Here is a 13574-nt window from a genome sequence, read left to right as displayed (position 1 = left end):
CTTCCCCTCCTTCCCCTCCTGTCTTCTTATCTCAAGTCAGAATTTAAATCAGGAATTCAGCTAAAATTTTACTTAGATCCATTTGGAAACATTTCAAAGGTCTTGGCTAAAATGTGCGCAGACATCTTTAAGTTTGTTACAGTTGGTTTCCGATCTGGCCCATGAGCTGTTTGTGAGTACCCTTCACTCACTTCTTTGGTCTACCTGCTGGCTTTTCCCATGCCCTTGCCCTTCCTTGTTCCCTTCTAGGAAATTCAGCCAGGGAGCCAAAATGCAGTCTGTGTTGACGAGGGTGACATGATATTCAAGAAGAACACCAGAAAAATCCTGAGGCCTTCAGGTAGCCTCCCCTTCATGGCTACATGGGGCTCATTCATGTTCTGAGGGCTTTTGCTGTCTCTTGGTATGGAGTACAGCAGGTTTCTTTTGAGCTAAATTTTTGGTTTTCCATGCAGAATACACTAAGTCTGTAATAGACCTTCGGCCAGAAGATGTGTCACAGGAAAGTGGCATCTTGGGAGACAGGAGCAAATCCGTACCACGCCTCAGTGCAGATATGGTAAGCAATCTTATGTTTCCCTTGGCTACACTATTAAAATTTTAAATTTAGAATTGGCTTAATTTAAATTAGAGTCCAAATTGCTTAATTATTTAGGAAAGGTGCAATGATCCTTATTTTCCCCAATTTCTGAAGAAGTGCTGTTTGTTGATTTGAAGAACTGTCTTTGTTGTCACCTACTGTTGACCACATTGTTGGGTATATAGTTGGCTACTGTGACTAAAATAGCAAGAAAAGACCAGTGAGGTGACTTGGGACAACAACGCTTGCTGGGAAAGCCCAGCATACTGAGTTTGATCCCCGGAGCCCATATTAAGGTGGAAGGAGAAAACTGACTTTCTAAAGTTGTCTTTAGGCTACCACATGTGTTCCATGGTACATGTATGGCTGAATACACATACACACACACACACACACATCATTATCATCATCATAATGGAATATACACAATACTACTACTACTACTAAAATTAAAAGCATACAAAGAGAAGGCTAGATGGGGTATTCAAATGGGAGACTTATAAAACTATTAAAAACCTATATTCTTTTGAGATATGAAGATATATTAAAAATAAGGACATGCGCACATATATTCACCCGAAAACTCAGAGCTTTTGCAACCAATTTTGGTCCTTATTGAAGGAAAGACATTGGTTTTTGAGGCTTCCTTTTATTAACTCTGAAGTCTCTGTTGTTCCAGGAAGAAGAGGAGGAGGAAGAAGAGGATATTGACCATTTGGTGAAGTTGCATCGACAGAAACTGGCCAGAGGCAGCATGCAGAGTGGCTCCTCCATGGTATGTTCTGTGTGTTTGTGTTGATGGACACATTGGGTACTGGGAAGGAAGGAAGAGCCAGCCTCCCTAGAGCAGACTGGGGGCCTGAGGCAATCATCCTAATCGCTCTTCCTAGGTAAGGGGTGTGCATTTCTTTGTTCCTGTCCTCACTTTAGAGCTTAGGTGCTCAGTGTAACTTCTAGGTGACTGCCTGAACCTCCCTTCTGGAGGTTCTCCAGAGGGAATGAAGGCTCCCGCTATTCTTCCATCACAGCTTTGTGAAAAGTAACTTTAGCTCCTCTGAAAGGATAACCAGGCCATGCAGTAAACAAGACCAGACTCCTTCATCTTAAGCTGCCCCCTATTCTCACACTGAAGGTGAATAGGTGTCAGGAAAAAGACCTTTGCCAGACTGGCATCAAGGTGTGGATAAAGCTCAATATGAAACAGCCTCATGGACATTTTGGGGACATTTGCTAATCAGGGCCTACGTCTGTCATAAGTACAAAGATTGCTATTTAGGTGAACAGATTTTCACATTCACACTGGAAGAAAATATAGAGCTCACCGCTACCTGTGAGGAGTAGTGGCTCTCCTGCTGGTCTCAGTTCTGGCCCAATCCCTTTCCTCCGTAGATATCGCTAGATAGAAGGTGGATAACTATGGCCCCATTTTAAAGCGTTAACTAACACATTCCAGCCAATGTTGCAGTGTGCATAACACACACCACAGATGGGCTTAGGTGTGCCTTATCTTCCTGCTGCTTTTCACCGTTCTACAGATGGACAAAATCAGCAAGAGAGTGTGTAAAATGAGGGAAAGGGACAGTAGGAGTCTGTGTGTGCTCCCGGACAAGTTTGGATGTGCTAGTTATTGGCACTGACTGACCCTCAGGACAAAGGGCTGTTGGCAGTGCTGGCTCCTCGCAGGCTCTCCTGAAACTTTTGGCTTTAGCACGGGGTATGATGAGCTCGATTGGGAATGTGGAGTTTGTCTTCCTTAGACGTTTGTTATTGCTTTCCCTGCAGAGTACCATTGGCAGCATGATGAGCATCTATAGTGAGGCTGGTGACTTTGGGAACGTCTCTGTGACTGGCAAGATCGTCTTTTCTCTCAAGTTTGAGCAGAAAACACAGACTCTGGTCATCCATGTGAAGGAGTGCCACCAGCTGGCCTATGCTGATGAAGCCAAGAAGCGTTCTAACCCGTGAGTGCTTCTGGCTCCTGAGTAACACTTTGACAGGGAAGCTAGACCTTGGAAGCTGTCTGGGGATTCTTGATCCATATTGTCATCTCTCTGGGAGTGGAGTAGTGAGTGGGATATAATAAAGGGCACAGGACTTGGAAAAAGCAGGACTGAAGATGTTGACAGAGTATGTTATTATATGCTGAGCAGGAAAGTAAAGAAGGGACTGGAGAAAGGTTAGCAAATAATTCAGCGTTGTCTTTGGTTTCTAGATATGTGAAGACTTATCTTCTGCCTGACAAGTCCCGCCAAGGGAAAAGAAAGACCAGCATCAAGCGGGACACCATCAATCCACTATACGATGAGACCTTTAGGGTATGTTTCTGAGCCTAGAGGGGAGAAGGTTTTGTTTTGCTCCTATGCCTTTATGATACAGTCATGCCTCTACAATGTGAGTGGGTGATCATGGGCATCTGCTCATATGCTAACCTCTTGGGGGAAGAGAACACAGGTAAACTTGGCTTCCTTGGATTGTTGTGAAGTTGGAAATTCACATGACCACATAGCTCATTTTAAAATTTTATTTGAGGCTCTAGAGAGATGATACAGAAGCTCAGAGCTCTTGCTGCTCTTGCAGACAATCTGAGTTCAATTCCCAGCACCTACACAGTGGCTCACAACTGTCTATAACTCCAGTTCCAGGTGATCTAATGTCATAATCTGGCCTTGGTGACCATCTGCATGTGTGCATTGCACATAAATATACACAGGCACACAGTCACATTAAACAAAATAAGTAGAATCTTTTAAAAACGAAGTTGTTTGAGGGCCAGCAAGATGACTTAGCAGGTAAAGTCTGACAACCTGAGTTTGGTTCTTCAGACCTCTGACTCCTGCAGGCTGTCCTCCGGTCTCTGCACTCATGCTATGGCATGCTCGTCCCCACACATATAACATGATATTCATGTACCTGCATGCCTGTGCACACACACACATGCACAAATAAAATGTAATAAAAAGTTAGAAGTGATTGGAGATGAAAGATCCCCTTGGAACTTGTTTGTGGATAGTCTTGTGCCCTTTCAGCCACCCCACGACAAACTTTATTACCCTGGCTTTCTATGGGCTGTCTTAGGGTTAGTGAAAGAGGTTAGTTGAAGCTTTGAGCAGAGTAATTCAAAGTACCAAGGAACTAAAACCATTTGACAGACTGTGGGGACAGTTTGCTTAGGGTTTGGAAGAATTTGTTTTTGAGGAGCTACTCCTAACTGACCACTGTGGGCTGCTTCTTTCCCTTCGCAGTATGAGATTTCAGAATCTCTTCTGGCCCAGAGGACTTTGCAGTTTTCCGTTTGGCATCACGGTCGTTTTGGCAGAAACACTTTCCTTGGAGAGGCAGAGGTCCACATGAACTCCTGGAAGCTGGATAAGAAGCTGGATCATTGCCTCCCTTTACATGGAAAGGTAGTCTGCCTTAAAGGTCTTTCCCCGCTTGGTTCCCAGGTGGATTGTCTGCAGCGCCCTCTGCTGGTCTGTGTTGGAAGTAGCTTTGCATGTAGTTTTCTGTAGAGTTCTACCACACCCTGCTGGCCTTTCTGAGTTTGGCAGCAATTTCGGAGGCTCTTGCATGTCAGTTGCAGGCAAAACAAGAAGCTACTGTGTGCCAAATTTTTCCTGCTAACCTTCCAGAGCCTGAATGTATCCTGACATCCTAACTTGCACCCCCCCCCCCGTCTCAAGTCTAACCCTTGGAATGTATCCTAATCTGCACCCCTTTCCAAACTAAACATCCTGCTTTAGAAGTGAGAAGCATGAGAGTTGGTAGATCTGCAATGACTGTCTTCTTGGTTATGTGTGCAGGCCAGGGGAATTTTCCTTTAGAGGAGCCCCTCAGATGTTAGTGTAGTAAGATGGCATCATAGTGGTTGGCAGTTTAGTGCATATCAGGATTATAATCTTGCTTCTCTAAGTTACTGGGGACTTTGGGAAACCGCCTACCTTCTGTGAGCCTCAGTTTAGTTTTCTACTGAATGGTACAACAGTGCTACTCCCTGCTGCAGGACTGAATGCAGGGCGATCTTTAGTATGTAGCACATGATGGCCATTCCATAGCTTACTGCCATTCTGGTTGTGACTAAATGACTACATCAGAGAACTTTGGTGGCGACTTCCTAGTTATCACAATGAGCTGAAGACAAACCTCTTTGAAAGCTATAATAGTATTTTGAATGTTTGAAACAATGAGCAGTACATAGAATATCTGTGGAAAGATGGTCTAGGAACAGAATGGGGCTGCCTGATGTGAGCCTCATATGCAAGAAATTTACTTTTATCTGTTCCATTTTGTTATTGTCTTTTAGTTTTATTTTAAACCTTTAAATTTTTACCCTATTAAGGATATTAAATGTAAAATGATCTATATATGCATAGTTCCAAATTTAAACAACAAATCATATATAAAAACAAAGTCAATTTCATTACTTAGAAATAGCCATTCAACAAGTATTTAAGTATCCCTCTAGAATTTTTGTATTAAGCAGCATAGATAGCATCTATCTATCTATCTATCTATCTATCTATCTATCTATCTATCTATCTATCTATCTCATCTGTCTATCCATTTATACATGTGCATACATACTGTATTCTTTTTTGACCCAAGTAAATTCATATGCCCTATTGTTCATATATATATATGTATATATAAATATATATTCTTGATTTTAACAATTTATTATAGGCATTCCTCTATGCCATTACTTACAGGTCTATCTCATTTTACTTGCTACATAATATTCTCCCACAGTTCTGTATTATAAACTTATTTACCAATCCCCTACCAGTGAGTACTTACATTGTTTATTTTTAGAAACTATGCTGTCATATGTCTTGTTTTCAGTACTGATGGTCAAACCAAGAGCTTCCTATATGCTAAACAAGGGCTATACCACTGAGCCAGGCCCCATCCCTGCTCTTTGCCTTCTTTGGGAATTGTAATTGTCAGAGAAAGCCCTAGTGGTGAAATAGCCGAGTCAGAGGAGTGTGTATCTAGTAATCAGAGGGCTGTTGCCTTCCAGAAAATTTAGTGACATTACATTTTGCCCCTTTAAATAGTCATAAAAGCAGAAAAGGAATTACTGTCAAAGTAAAATGTGCTGTTAGAACCTTAGAATTCCTTAGCATTTGCTACACAAATCAGTCTCCCAGTAGGCTGGAGTTTGTATAATTACATTGAAAATGTCACTCTAAAGTACCATGGATAGCCATGACAAAAATGTCACACATGAGAATGGAGGTGTTTGCTCTGTGGCAATGAAGGTGTGCTGTGGAAGCACACGTGCCAGCGCCTACGCACGACTAAACTCAGGGTCGAAGGTTCCCTAAAGTCAGCTACCTAAGAGCTAATGAAGTGTGCAGACAGTTTATGACATAAAATACTGTCTTGTCTCCCTCATTAAACGTTTGTAATAACTTGAAATTTTCCCCTGATATATTTTAGTTAAAACTCTTTCAAATCATTCCACTATAGTGTGATTTTAGTATGTAAGTTGTATTACTATACACAAAGCAAGGTTTGTAAAACCAGATTTTTAACTAAAAAATTAAAAGTCATACATTTCTTTTAACTTAAAATAATCTATATTTAATGTTTCTGGCTTTCTGACTCCCCAGCAATCCATGCGCTAACAGTCTCCTCCCACTTCTTGTCTGCCTTCCCCACAGACTAAGCTTGTGTATTCTGGATCTGCAGTAAGTCTAGTGAAACATAGGAGATTATACCCACCAGTAGCAGCATGCTCAGTGGTGAGAACCTAGCTTAGCCCAGTCTCAAGAGCAGGGGCAGGTGAAAGGGCATCTCCAGACGGTGCGAGCCCGTGCTGGAAACTGGAACATAAAGAATGCGACACCACGTGAGCCAAGAGAGAGGAGCAGTCCTGCCTCCCAGAGCTCCCTGCTCTGTGTCCTTGACATTTGTTCATTCATTGTTAGACTCGCGCAGTCAGCACGGGATACCTATGTAAACTAGGGACTGTGCTTAGTGTCGGCCTTTCTAGGGCGACCAAAAATAAGATTAACTCCTGTCCTTCTGGCACACGGATTGTAGTGATGGCTGTTAACTAAAAATATGTAAGTCAGGTGCTGAAGATCTCAGTTGTAGAGTATATGCTTAGCAGGTATGAGGCCCTGGGCTTCATACCCAGTACTGAAGGAAATAGGCAAACTGTGAAATATTAAAATCTGTGTAGCAGACTTTTACCTAACCCTAAATTCTGTACAACCCCACCACCAAATTTTAGAGTACGTTTTCTTTTTGAAAGTCAGATGTCTCTTTTTCACAAACAGGACACTGTTGGTGATGATAGAGGAAGTAGGGAAAGGTCTTCTGGCTTTTCCCAGTCTGTTCTCCTTGCTGTAGATTGTTCTTCATTCTTTGGATTGTTTCATCCAGTCTGGTGCTAAAAGTCATGGACTCTGGAACCAGTGTGTCTGAATCTGAATCCTAGGTCTGGTAATTACTAGATGTGTGTCTGTGGGAAAAGGACTTAATCTCTCTGTTTCTTTATTCAATAGCCCATAAAATAAGGGTAATACCTAATTTGTGGATATTACTCAATGTATTAAATAAATGATATATTTATACTACTAAAACACTTTCTGGCAAACAGTAAAAGCTATATTAGAGACATTAATAAAATCATTACACATGTATAGTTTTAATACTTTTTATGTTTTATTTTATATTTATCTTATATTTTATGTTATTAATTTAGATTTTTCTACTTCTTGTTTTGTTTACCTAACAGTAAGTATATATTTTTTATTTTCCCTTTTCAGAAAGCATAAGTTCAGTATAGTCTTATTTTAGTATATAAACGAAAGCATAGATTTAGGTTTATTTCACCCAGCAGTTATAAGGTGGATTTTTTTCTAGGCATATAACTAAATATGTGTTATATTCAATAGAATTTGAAATAAAAAAAAACAGCAACACTTCTAGGAGCAATTGACACATAGCAGGATAGGCAGCATGGCTGGAGTCATCTGGGTTCGATTTTTATTGGGTGGCTTATAAGAGGAACACGGCGTTCAAGCTATTGCTCAGGAGAGGAAAGTTGACTGCTTCCTTTTCTGTAGTGACTTTTCTTTCCTTGTTCTTGGGCTATCAGAGATAGCCTGTGTTCTTTCTGATAGCCTCATGCCACACGTCACATGAAGGCGTTCAAATCACTCTTAACCCTGCTTGTGTTCGCTGACACGGAGACTGCTTCCACTTGGCCCTTACTAACAGCGCTGGTACTGAGGTTCTTAATCATATGTCAGTCATCCCTTTGTGAATTTGTGTGGCCACCTTGTTGGCATACCTTCGGGAGCATTTGGGATCTAGTGATCATGTCCCCAGAGTGCACAATAGTGAGCCTTGATTCTTCTGGATCTCCTCCTGGAGAGGCTACCAAAGAAAACTGTAACTGCTATGGGATTGTAGCCATTAAAGAGGGACTGTCTTATGCCATGAACCTGTTCTTGGGGTCATTTTATTTATTCATTTTCTTATTTTCTTATTTTTGAGCTAGGGTCTGGACACCTATGTATTCTAGGCTGACATCAAGCTAGTGACCGTTTTACTTCAGCCTCCCCAGGGCTGAGGTTGCAGAGGTGTATCACCACACTCACCCATGGGAACAACTTTATAATCCTCTCAGGGAGAGGGTCCAGCGTTTCCTCAGAGGGAGGCCTGATTTCACTTGTTGGGTTTCCCTATGTTTCAGATCAGTGCTGAGTCCTCACCTGGCTTGCCAGCACACAAAGGCGAGTTGGTGGTTTCATTGAAATACATCCCAGCCTCCAAACTTCCCGTTGGAGGTGACCGGAAAAAGAGTGAGTTTTCTTTGGGTCCCTGGATTCAGCTGCTCTTAGCTTCTATACAGGGTGTGTGAGAGATTGCTACCGGCTCTGTTGGCTAGGGCAGGCTGGGATGTTTCCTGGATCTTCTAGGTAGGAGTCCCTTCCTAAGGAAGCCTTTACCTCTCTCAACTGGAAGGAAATGCCATACATTGCGCTGACATTCCTTTTAGGTGACCTTTAGGCTGTTAATGTGATTTGGTCTCGTTCATCTGTTTCAAGCTACTAAGAAGGCAGAAGAGAAGAGGAGCTTTGTGGCCGAGAAAGGTGCTTGGATATGGGAAGAGCAAGGCGGAGTCACCAACACGACCAGCATGGGGCTGGTGATTGTGGAAACAGATGAGAGAGATATGGTACTTGTCCTTTGAGGACAAGTTGGGTTTTTTTATTATTATTCAGAAAGGTAATCATATGCCCAAGCCACCCGCCAGTGAGGGTGGTGGAGAGAGAGCTTTGTTGAGGAAGTAATACCGAAACTGGACCTTGAGATTTTACCAGGTACAAACGGAGGGAAGGTGAAAGAGAGGAGCTGTTCTGGAAGAAGGAACAGGAATTTAAAGAGCTTGGTAGCTGGGTGAGGTGGTTCCTGCTTATAGTCCTAGCACTTGGGAGGCTAAGGCAGGAGGGTTAACATGAAATTTCAGGCTGGATAGGTTATACACTGAGTGATAGGCCAGACTTAGCTGTAGAGTGAGAGCCCATTTCCAAAAAATTGCAATCTAAAACTAAAAGAAAAATGAAGTAATATATTAAAAATATAGACAAGGGATGCAGTTCAGTTCATAGAGTGCTTGCAGAGCATGCATTAGGACCTCTGTTGTACGCAAGGAGCATGGCATAAACTGATGCTTGGGAGGTGGAGGCAGGAGGTCAGGAACTGAAGGTCATCATTAGACCAGCTACACAGTGAATTTGAGATCAGCCCAGGCTACTACATGAGACTCTGTCTCATAAAAGTCCTTTTTATACACGCCTGGTAAACGTAGAGTTTTAGGCCAGCGGTCTGGAGTATGTTCCCAGTTATAGGGGAGCTGAAGTTGTGGTGTGAGTTTGCTTGTGTGTGAGTACAGCTGGGATTGGAGATGAGTCTGGAGCCATCTGAAAAGAAAAAGACCGTGAGTGAAGAGTTTAACTTGATCTGCTGGCAATGGCAAAGCAAGGTTCTTTTTTTTTTTTTTAAAAAAAAATATACCCTCAGCAAAGTATAATGTAGAAGATTTGAGCAATCAATAGATCCCAAGGAGGGTGTGCAGAATGACTAGAAAAGAAGCAAAGACCAAACGTTTGGCAACAGGAACATTTTAAAGGATGAAGACCTGGAAAATGTCAGTGAGGGAGAGGGTTATCAGGACGTCAAAGGGCCTGTTTGAAGGAGAGAGTTTGAAGAGGAGGTGGGTAGGAGCTCTCAGCTTTCTCAACACTACAGGTGACCAGGCCAGATGAGGCCTGAGAAGATACTGCTTGTCTGAATTAGACTGGAAGACATTAATGAAATCTGATTTCACAAGAAACTAGGCTGCAGGAATGTGGCAGAGAAGAGGAGCTGATGAACGTGGTCGTTCTTGGCAAGGGTAATTGGTCGTGGTGAAAGGAAGGAAAGGTACAGAGGACAGCTTCCAAAGGATCTGATCAGAGGATGGGGGTTTTCTCTGAAAGTGGATATTTTAAAAGAAGAAACAGTAAGATCAGCCTATATTCAGACTGAGGGCAAGGCGTCAGTCTGGGGAAAGGGATATTCAAAATGGTAGGCGGGGGGCAGACATTGATGGTGTCTGGTGAGTTCTGTGCAGTAAGGGTTGAAGTCAAGAACTCAGCAGAGGAGTTCCTTCTGCTTTAATTGCTTAGCAAATGCCAGGCACCTCTGCTTCTTGTTAACTCATGCAAAATGGAGACAACTGTAGTATGTAACTCATAGGATTCTTTGGAGGAATGGAATTGCTTACGGTGGTGTTTGGTTCGCAGCGAATTTTCAAGGAGCATTTGTTGTAGTTGGGGTTATTTATTTTGTCCCTACTGCTAATGCTAGGCAATGTGCTAGGAACAGAGGACACGGGCACAATTCAGTTAAGGAGTCTGCTGTTTCCCAAAGTAAGGAGAGGAAGTGCTATGTAATTAAAGCACAGGACATACCTGGTGGTGTGGCGGTTCTCTTGCAATGGCTGACATCCCTTACAGGTAAAGGTGGGGAAGGGGGAGAACTCCAGGTGTGGATCAAAGAAGCCAAGAACTTGACGGCTGCCAAATCAGGAGGGACTTCAGACAGCTTTGTCAAGGGGTGAGTCCCTGGACCAGCATCATGCTAAGCAGTGAGTTATAGGGCAAGCAAGTTAGCGGGGGACCCATTCGAATTTCCTCTGTAGCTCCATCCTGCCCTCACCCTACCATCCTCAGCAGCTTTGGCTCTGAAATTAGGGAATGCTGAGACCTTCACCTCCCACCCACGTTTTGCACTGCCCTGAGATCTGTTTGGTCTCAACTGTGGTGATGGCTTTCAAACTGGAGGGTGACAGACAGCTAGGTTCTGACTCTCTGGCTATTCCTCGTCCGGAATCCTAGGGGACAGTCCATGCTCCCTGACTTATCTAGATTTGCAGTCCTAGGCTCTGTTGTCCACAGTTTTTAAATAGTGTAAGCTTCATCTATATTGGGGGGCCATTTACTGACTTAAGGTCCCCAAGAAGTCATGTTTGACTAAGCTTATACCTGTTAGTAATGGCTTCACGTACCTTACGTGAGGAAAGTGGAACGACATATTTAAATGCCTCCTTGGTGGTGCCTAGAGCGAAGCATGACTGACGTAGTCATTTTCTCTCCAGGCTAAAGTCAATAGATAATCTAGTGGAAGTAGTGGGGAGTCTGCCTCAGCTTATTCAAAGGAGGGCTTGTGTGCACACGGACCTGGTTGTCGGCTTACCATCCTGGGCTAGGCCTGTGGTAGGGGCAAGGGGAATTTAGATGTACTGCCAGCTTGAGTAGGTGTTGCTAACTCCCCACCCTCTGCCAGATACCTCCTTCCCATGAGGAACAAGGCCAGTAAGCGTAAAACTCCTGTGATGAAGAAGACCCTGAATCCCCACTACAACCATACCTTTGTCTACAATGGTGTGAGGCTGGAAGACCTCCAACACATGTGCCTGGAACTGACTGTCTGGGACCGGGAGCCCCTGGCCAGCAATGACTTCCTGGGAGGGGTCAGGCTGGGTGTTGGCACTGGTGAGAGTCTCTCCCCACCTGATCAGCACTTGTCTTAAAGGCCCTCTTGTCTATCTAACTCTTCCTACCTCTCACCCTCCGTGATACACAAAGATTGCTTCTGACAGAATTTCTCTTCCTTTATGTAAACATCCAACAAGTGCTTACTGAGTATCTGCTACCTGCTAGGCTTAAGGGACAGTTGAACTCATACAGTGTTTTCTGTACAGAAAGGTGACCCTGAAAGCCAGGGGCTTCATTATCCTCCCACAAAAGAAGATCTAAAAACTACCTAAATACCTGACTTGTGATTCCTATCTTCTATCTTGGGATAATGAGAAGGTTTTTTTGGCAGCAAATCTGTGCTCTCCAAAGATTCTAAACTTAGCCCTTGCTTCGCAGTGGTTCTTTGTCTATAATGTGTTTCTTCTGTACTATCCATTTCATTTGATTTGACTATTGAAAGGGAATATAGACATGCTCTGATGATACCAATCTCTTTGTCTCTATCTTTGTTTTGAGACAGGATCTCCTGAAGTCCAGCTTGGCCTCAAACTTCTAATACTCTTTACCTCCATCTCTCAAGTGCTCAGCTAATAGACATGCACCAACATGTTCAGGTCTAATTTTATTAAATAAAAGTAAATCTTCTGTTGACCACATCTCCACCCCACCCCTAGAAAGAGTGATCTCTGTTTCATGGCCTTTCCTTCAGTTCTCAGTTCATTATGATATGACTTCCATATTTCTACTCTTCTGAGTCTTATCCATGCCAAAGTGAGGTTATTCTCACTCTAAGAATTCCCAAGTACTATTTAAGAGAGCAGATTACTTCCTTTTTCTTGAAATCCTTACCACTTGCTGCCTTCTTGACTTTCTTTGACTCCATTGCACACCACTGTTCACTGTCTTTCCCGGGTTCTTCATTCTGCATGTCTGGTCTGTATTCAAACTTGAAATGAGGCTGCTCTCTGGGCTTGGGCTTGGATACTCTTTTTTTTCTTCTTTTCATAGTCTTGATCAGGCCTCTCCAACCTTTTGACATGGGGACATTTTAAAGTATAGTGTTCACACCCAAGAACTGCACAATCCAGTTATCAAGAAATCACAGAAAGTAAAAAAAAAGTCATTGTTTCAATTAGTTATGATTTTGTGTTAGACCACATTCATGGCTATCCTTGAGCCATGCAGCTCTGGTTGGACATTTCTGTGGGATTCTTATGACTTTGATTCATAACTGTATATGAATTACTAATAGAAAACACCTACAATGGTATTTTTGCACATATAAGCTACTTCATGTTGGTTCCCTGTGTAAAAAAAAAATGTTTTGGTGACTTTCTTCCACCTTAGAAATTCTTACCAAGTCTACAGACCCTGTATAATCTAGACTCTTCCTTTTTTATTCTTCCTGTATCATTTTCTTTCTTATTCATTGTGTTCAAATCACCATAACTTCTACTCTGCTCTCCAAATATGCCACGCTACTTCCTGCTTTGGGACTTTAAAATGATTGTCTTTCCTATTCACATGTAATGTCCCTAAGGGCAGGGACATTTTTTTTTTGTGTTTTAATCAATATATCTCTAAATTGGCATAGAGTAGGCACTCAGGAAATGTTCATTGAGTGAATGAATTACTATACAAAAAATAGAAGTAAGATCACATAATCCTAACTTTGGAGAATTTACAGTTATAATAAAAGGTATTCAGAGCTTGGGCATGGTTATGTATGCCTCTGAGCTTAGCATCTGGCAGATAGAGGCAGAAAGATTGCCACAAGTGGGCTGGAGAGATAGCTCAGTGGTTAAGAGCATTGCCTGCTCTTCCAAAGGTGTCGAGTTCAATTCCCTGCAACCACATGGTGGCTCACAACCATCTGTAAAGAGGTTTGGTGCCCTCTTCTGGCCTGTAGACATACACACAGACAGAATATTGTATACATAATAAATAAATAAATA

General features: G+C 42.6%; 1 protein-coding gene across 2 annotated transcripts in view; it reads left to right on the top strand.

Moving 5' to 3' along the window:
- Positions 1-13574, top strand: part of Sytl4 (synaptotagmin like 4) — a 52979-nt gene that overhangs the window by 37299 nt on the left and 2106 nt on the right. Inside the window, exons 8-16 of one of the 2 annotated variants that reach the window (XM_013350539.2) lie at positions 250-340; positions 456-559; positions 1260-1355; positions 2363-2541; positions 2793-2895; positions 3823-3984; positions 8289-8397; positions 10597-10696; positions 11426-11634. In XM_013350539.2, the coding sequence (XP_013205993.1) occupies positions 250-340; positions 456-559; positions 1260-1355; positions 2363-2541; positions 2793-2895; positions 3823-3984; positions 8289-8397; positions 10597-10696; positions 11426-11634 (1153 nt within the window). The remainder of the gene's footprint in view (positions 1-249; positions 341-455; positions 560-1259; positions 1356-2362; positions 2542-2792; positions 2896-3822; positions 3985-8288; positions 8398-10596; positions 10697-11425; positions 11635-13574) is intronic. The other variant, XM_013350540.2, reaches the window with a different exon arrangement.

The sequence above is a fragment of the Microtus ochrogaster genome, chromosome X, assembly GCF_000317375.1.
Source record: "Microtus ochrogaster isolate Prairie Vole_2 chromosome X, MicOch1.0, whole genome shotgun sequence".
Lineage (NCBI taxonomy): Eukaryota > Metazoa > Chordata > Mammalia > Rodentia > Cricetidae > Microtus > Microtus ochrogaster.
This window is presented reverse-complemented; position numbering and strand designations above follow the sequence as displayed.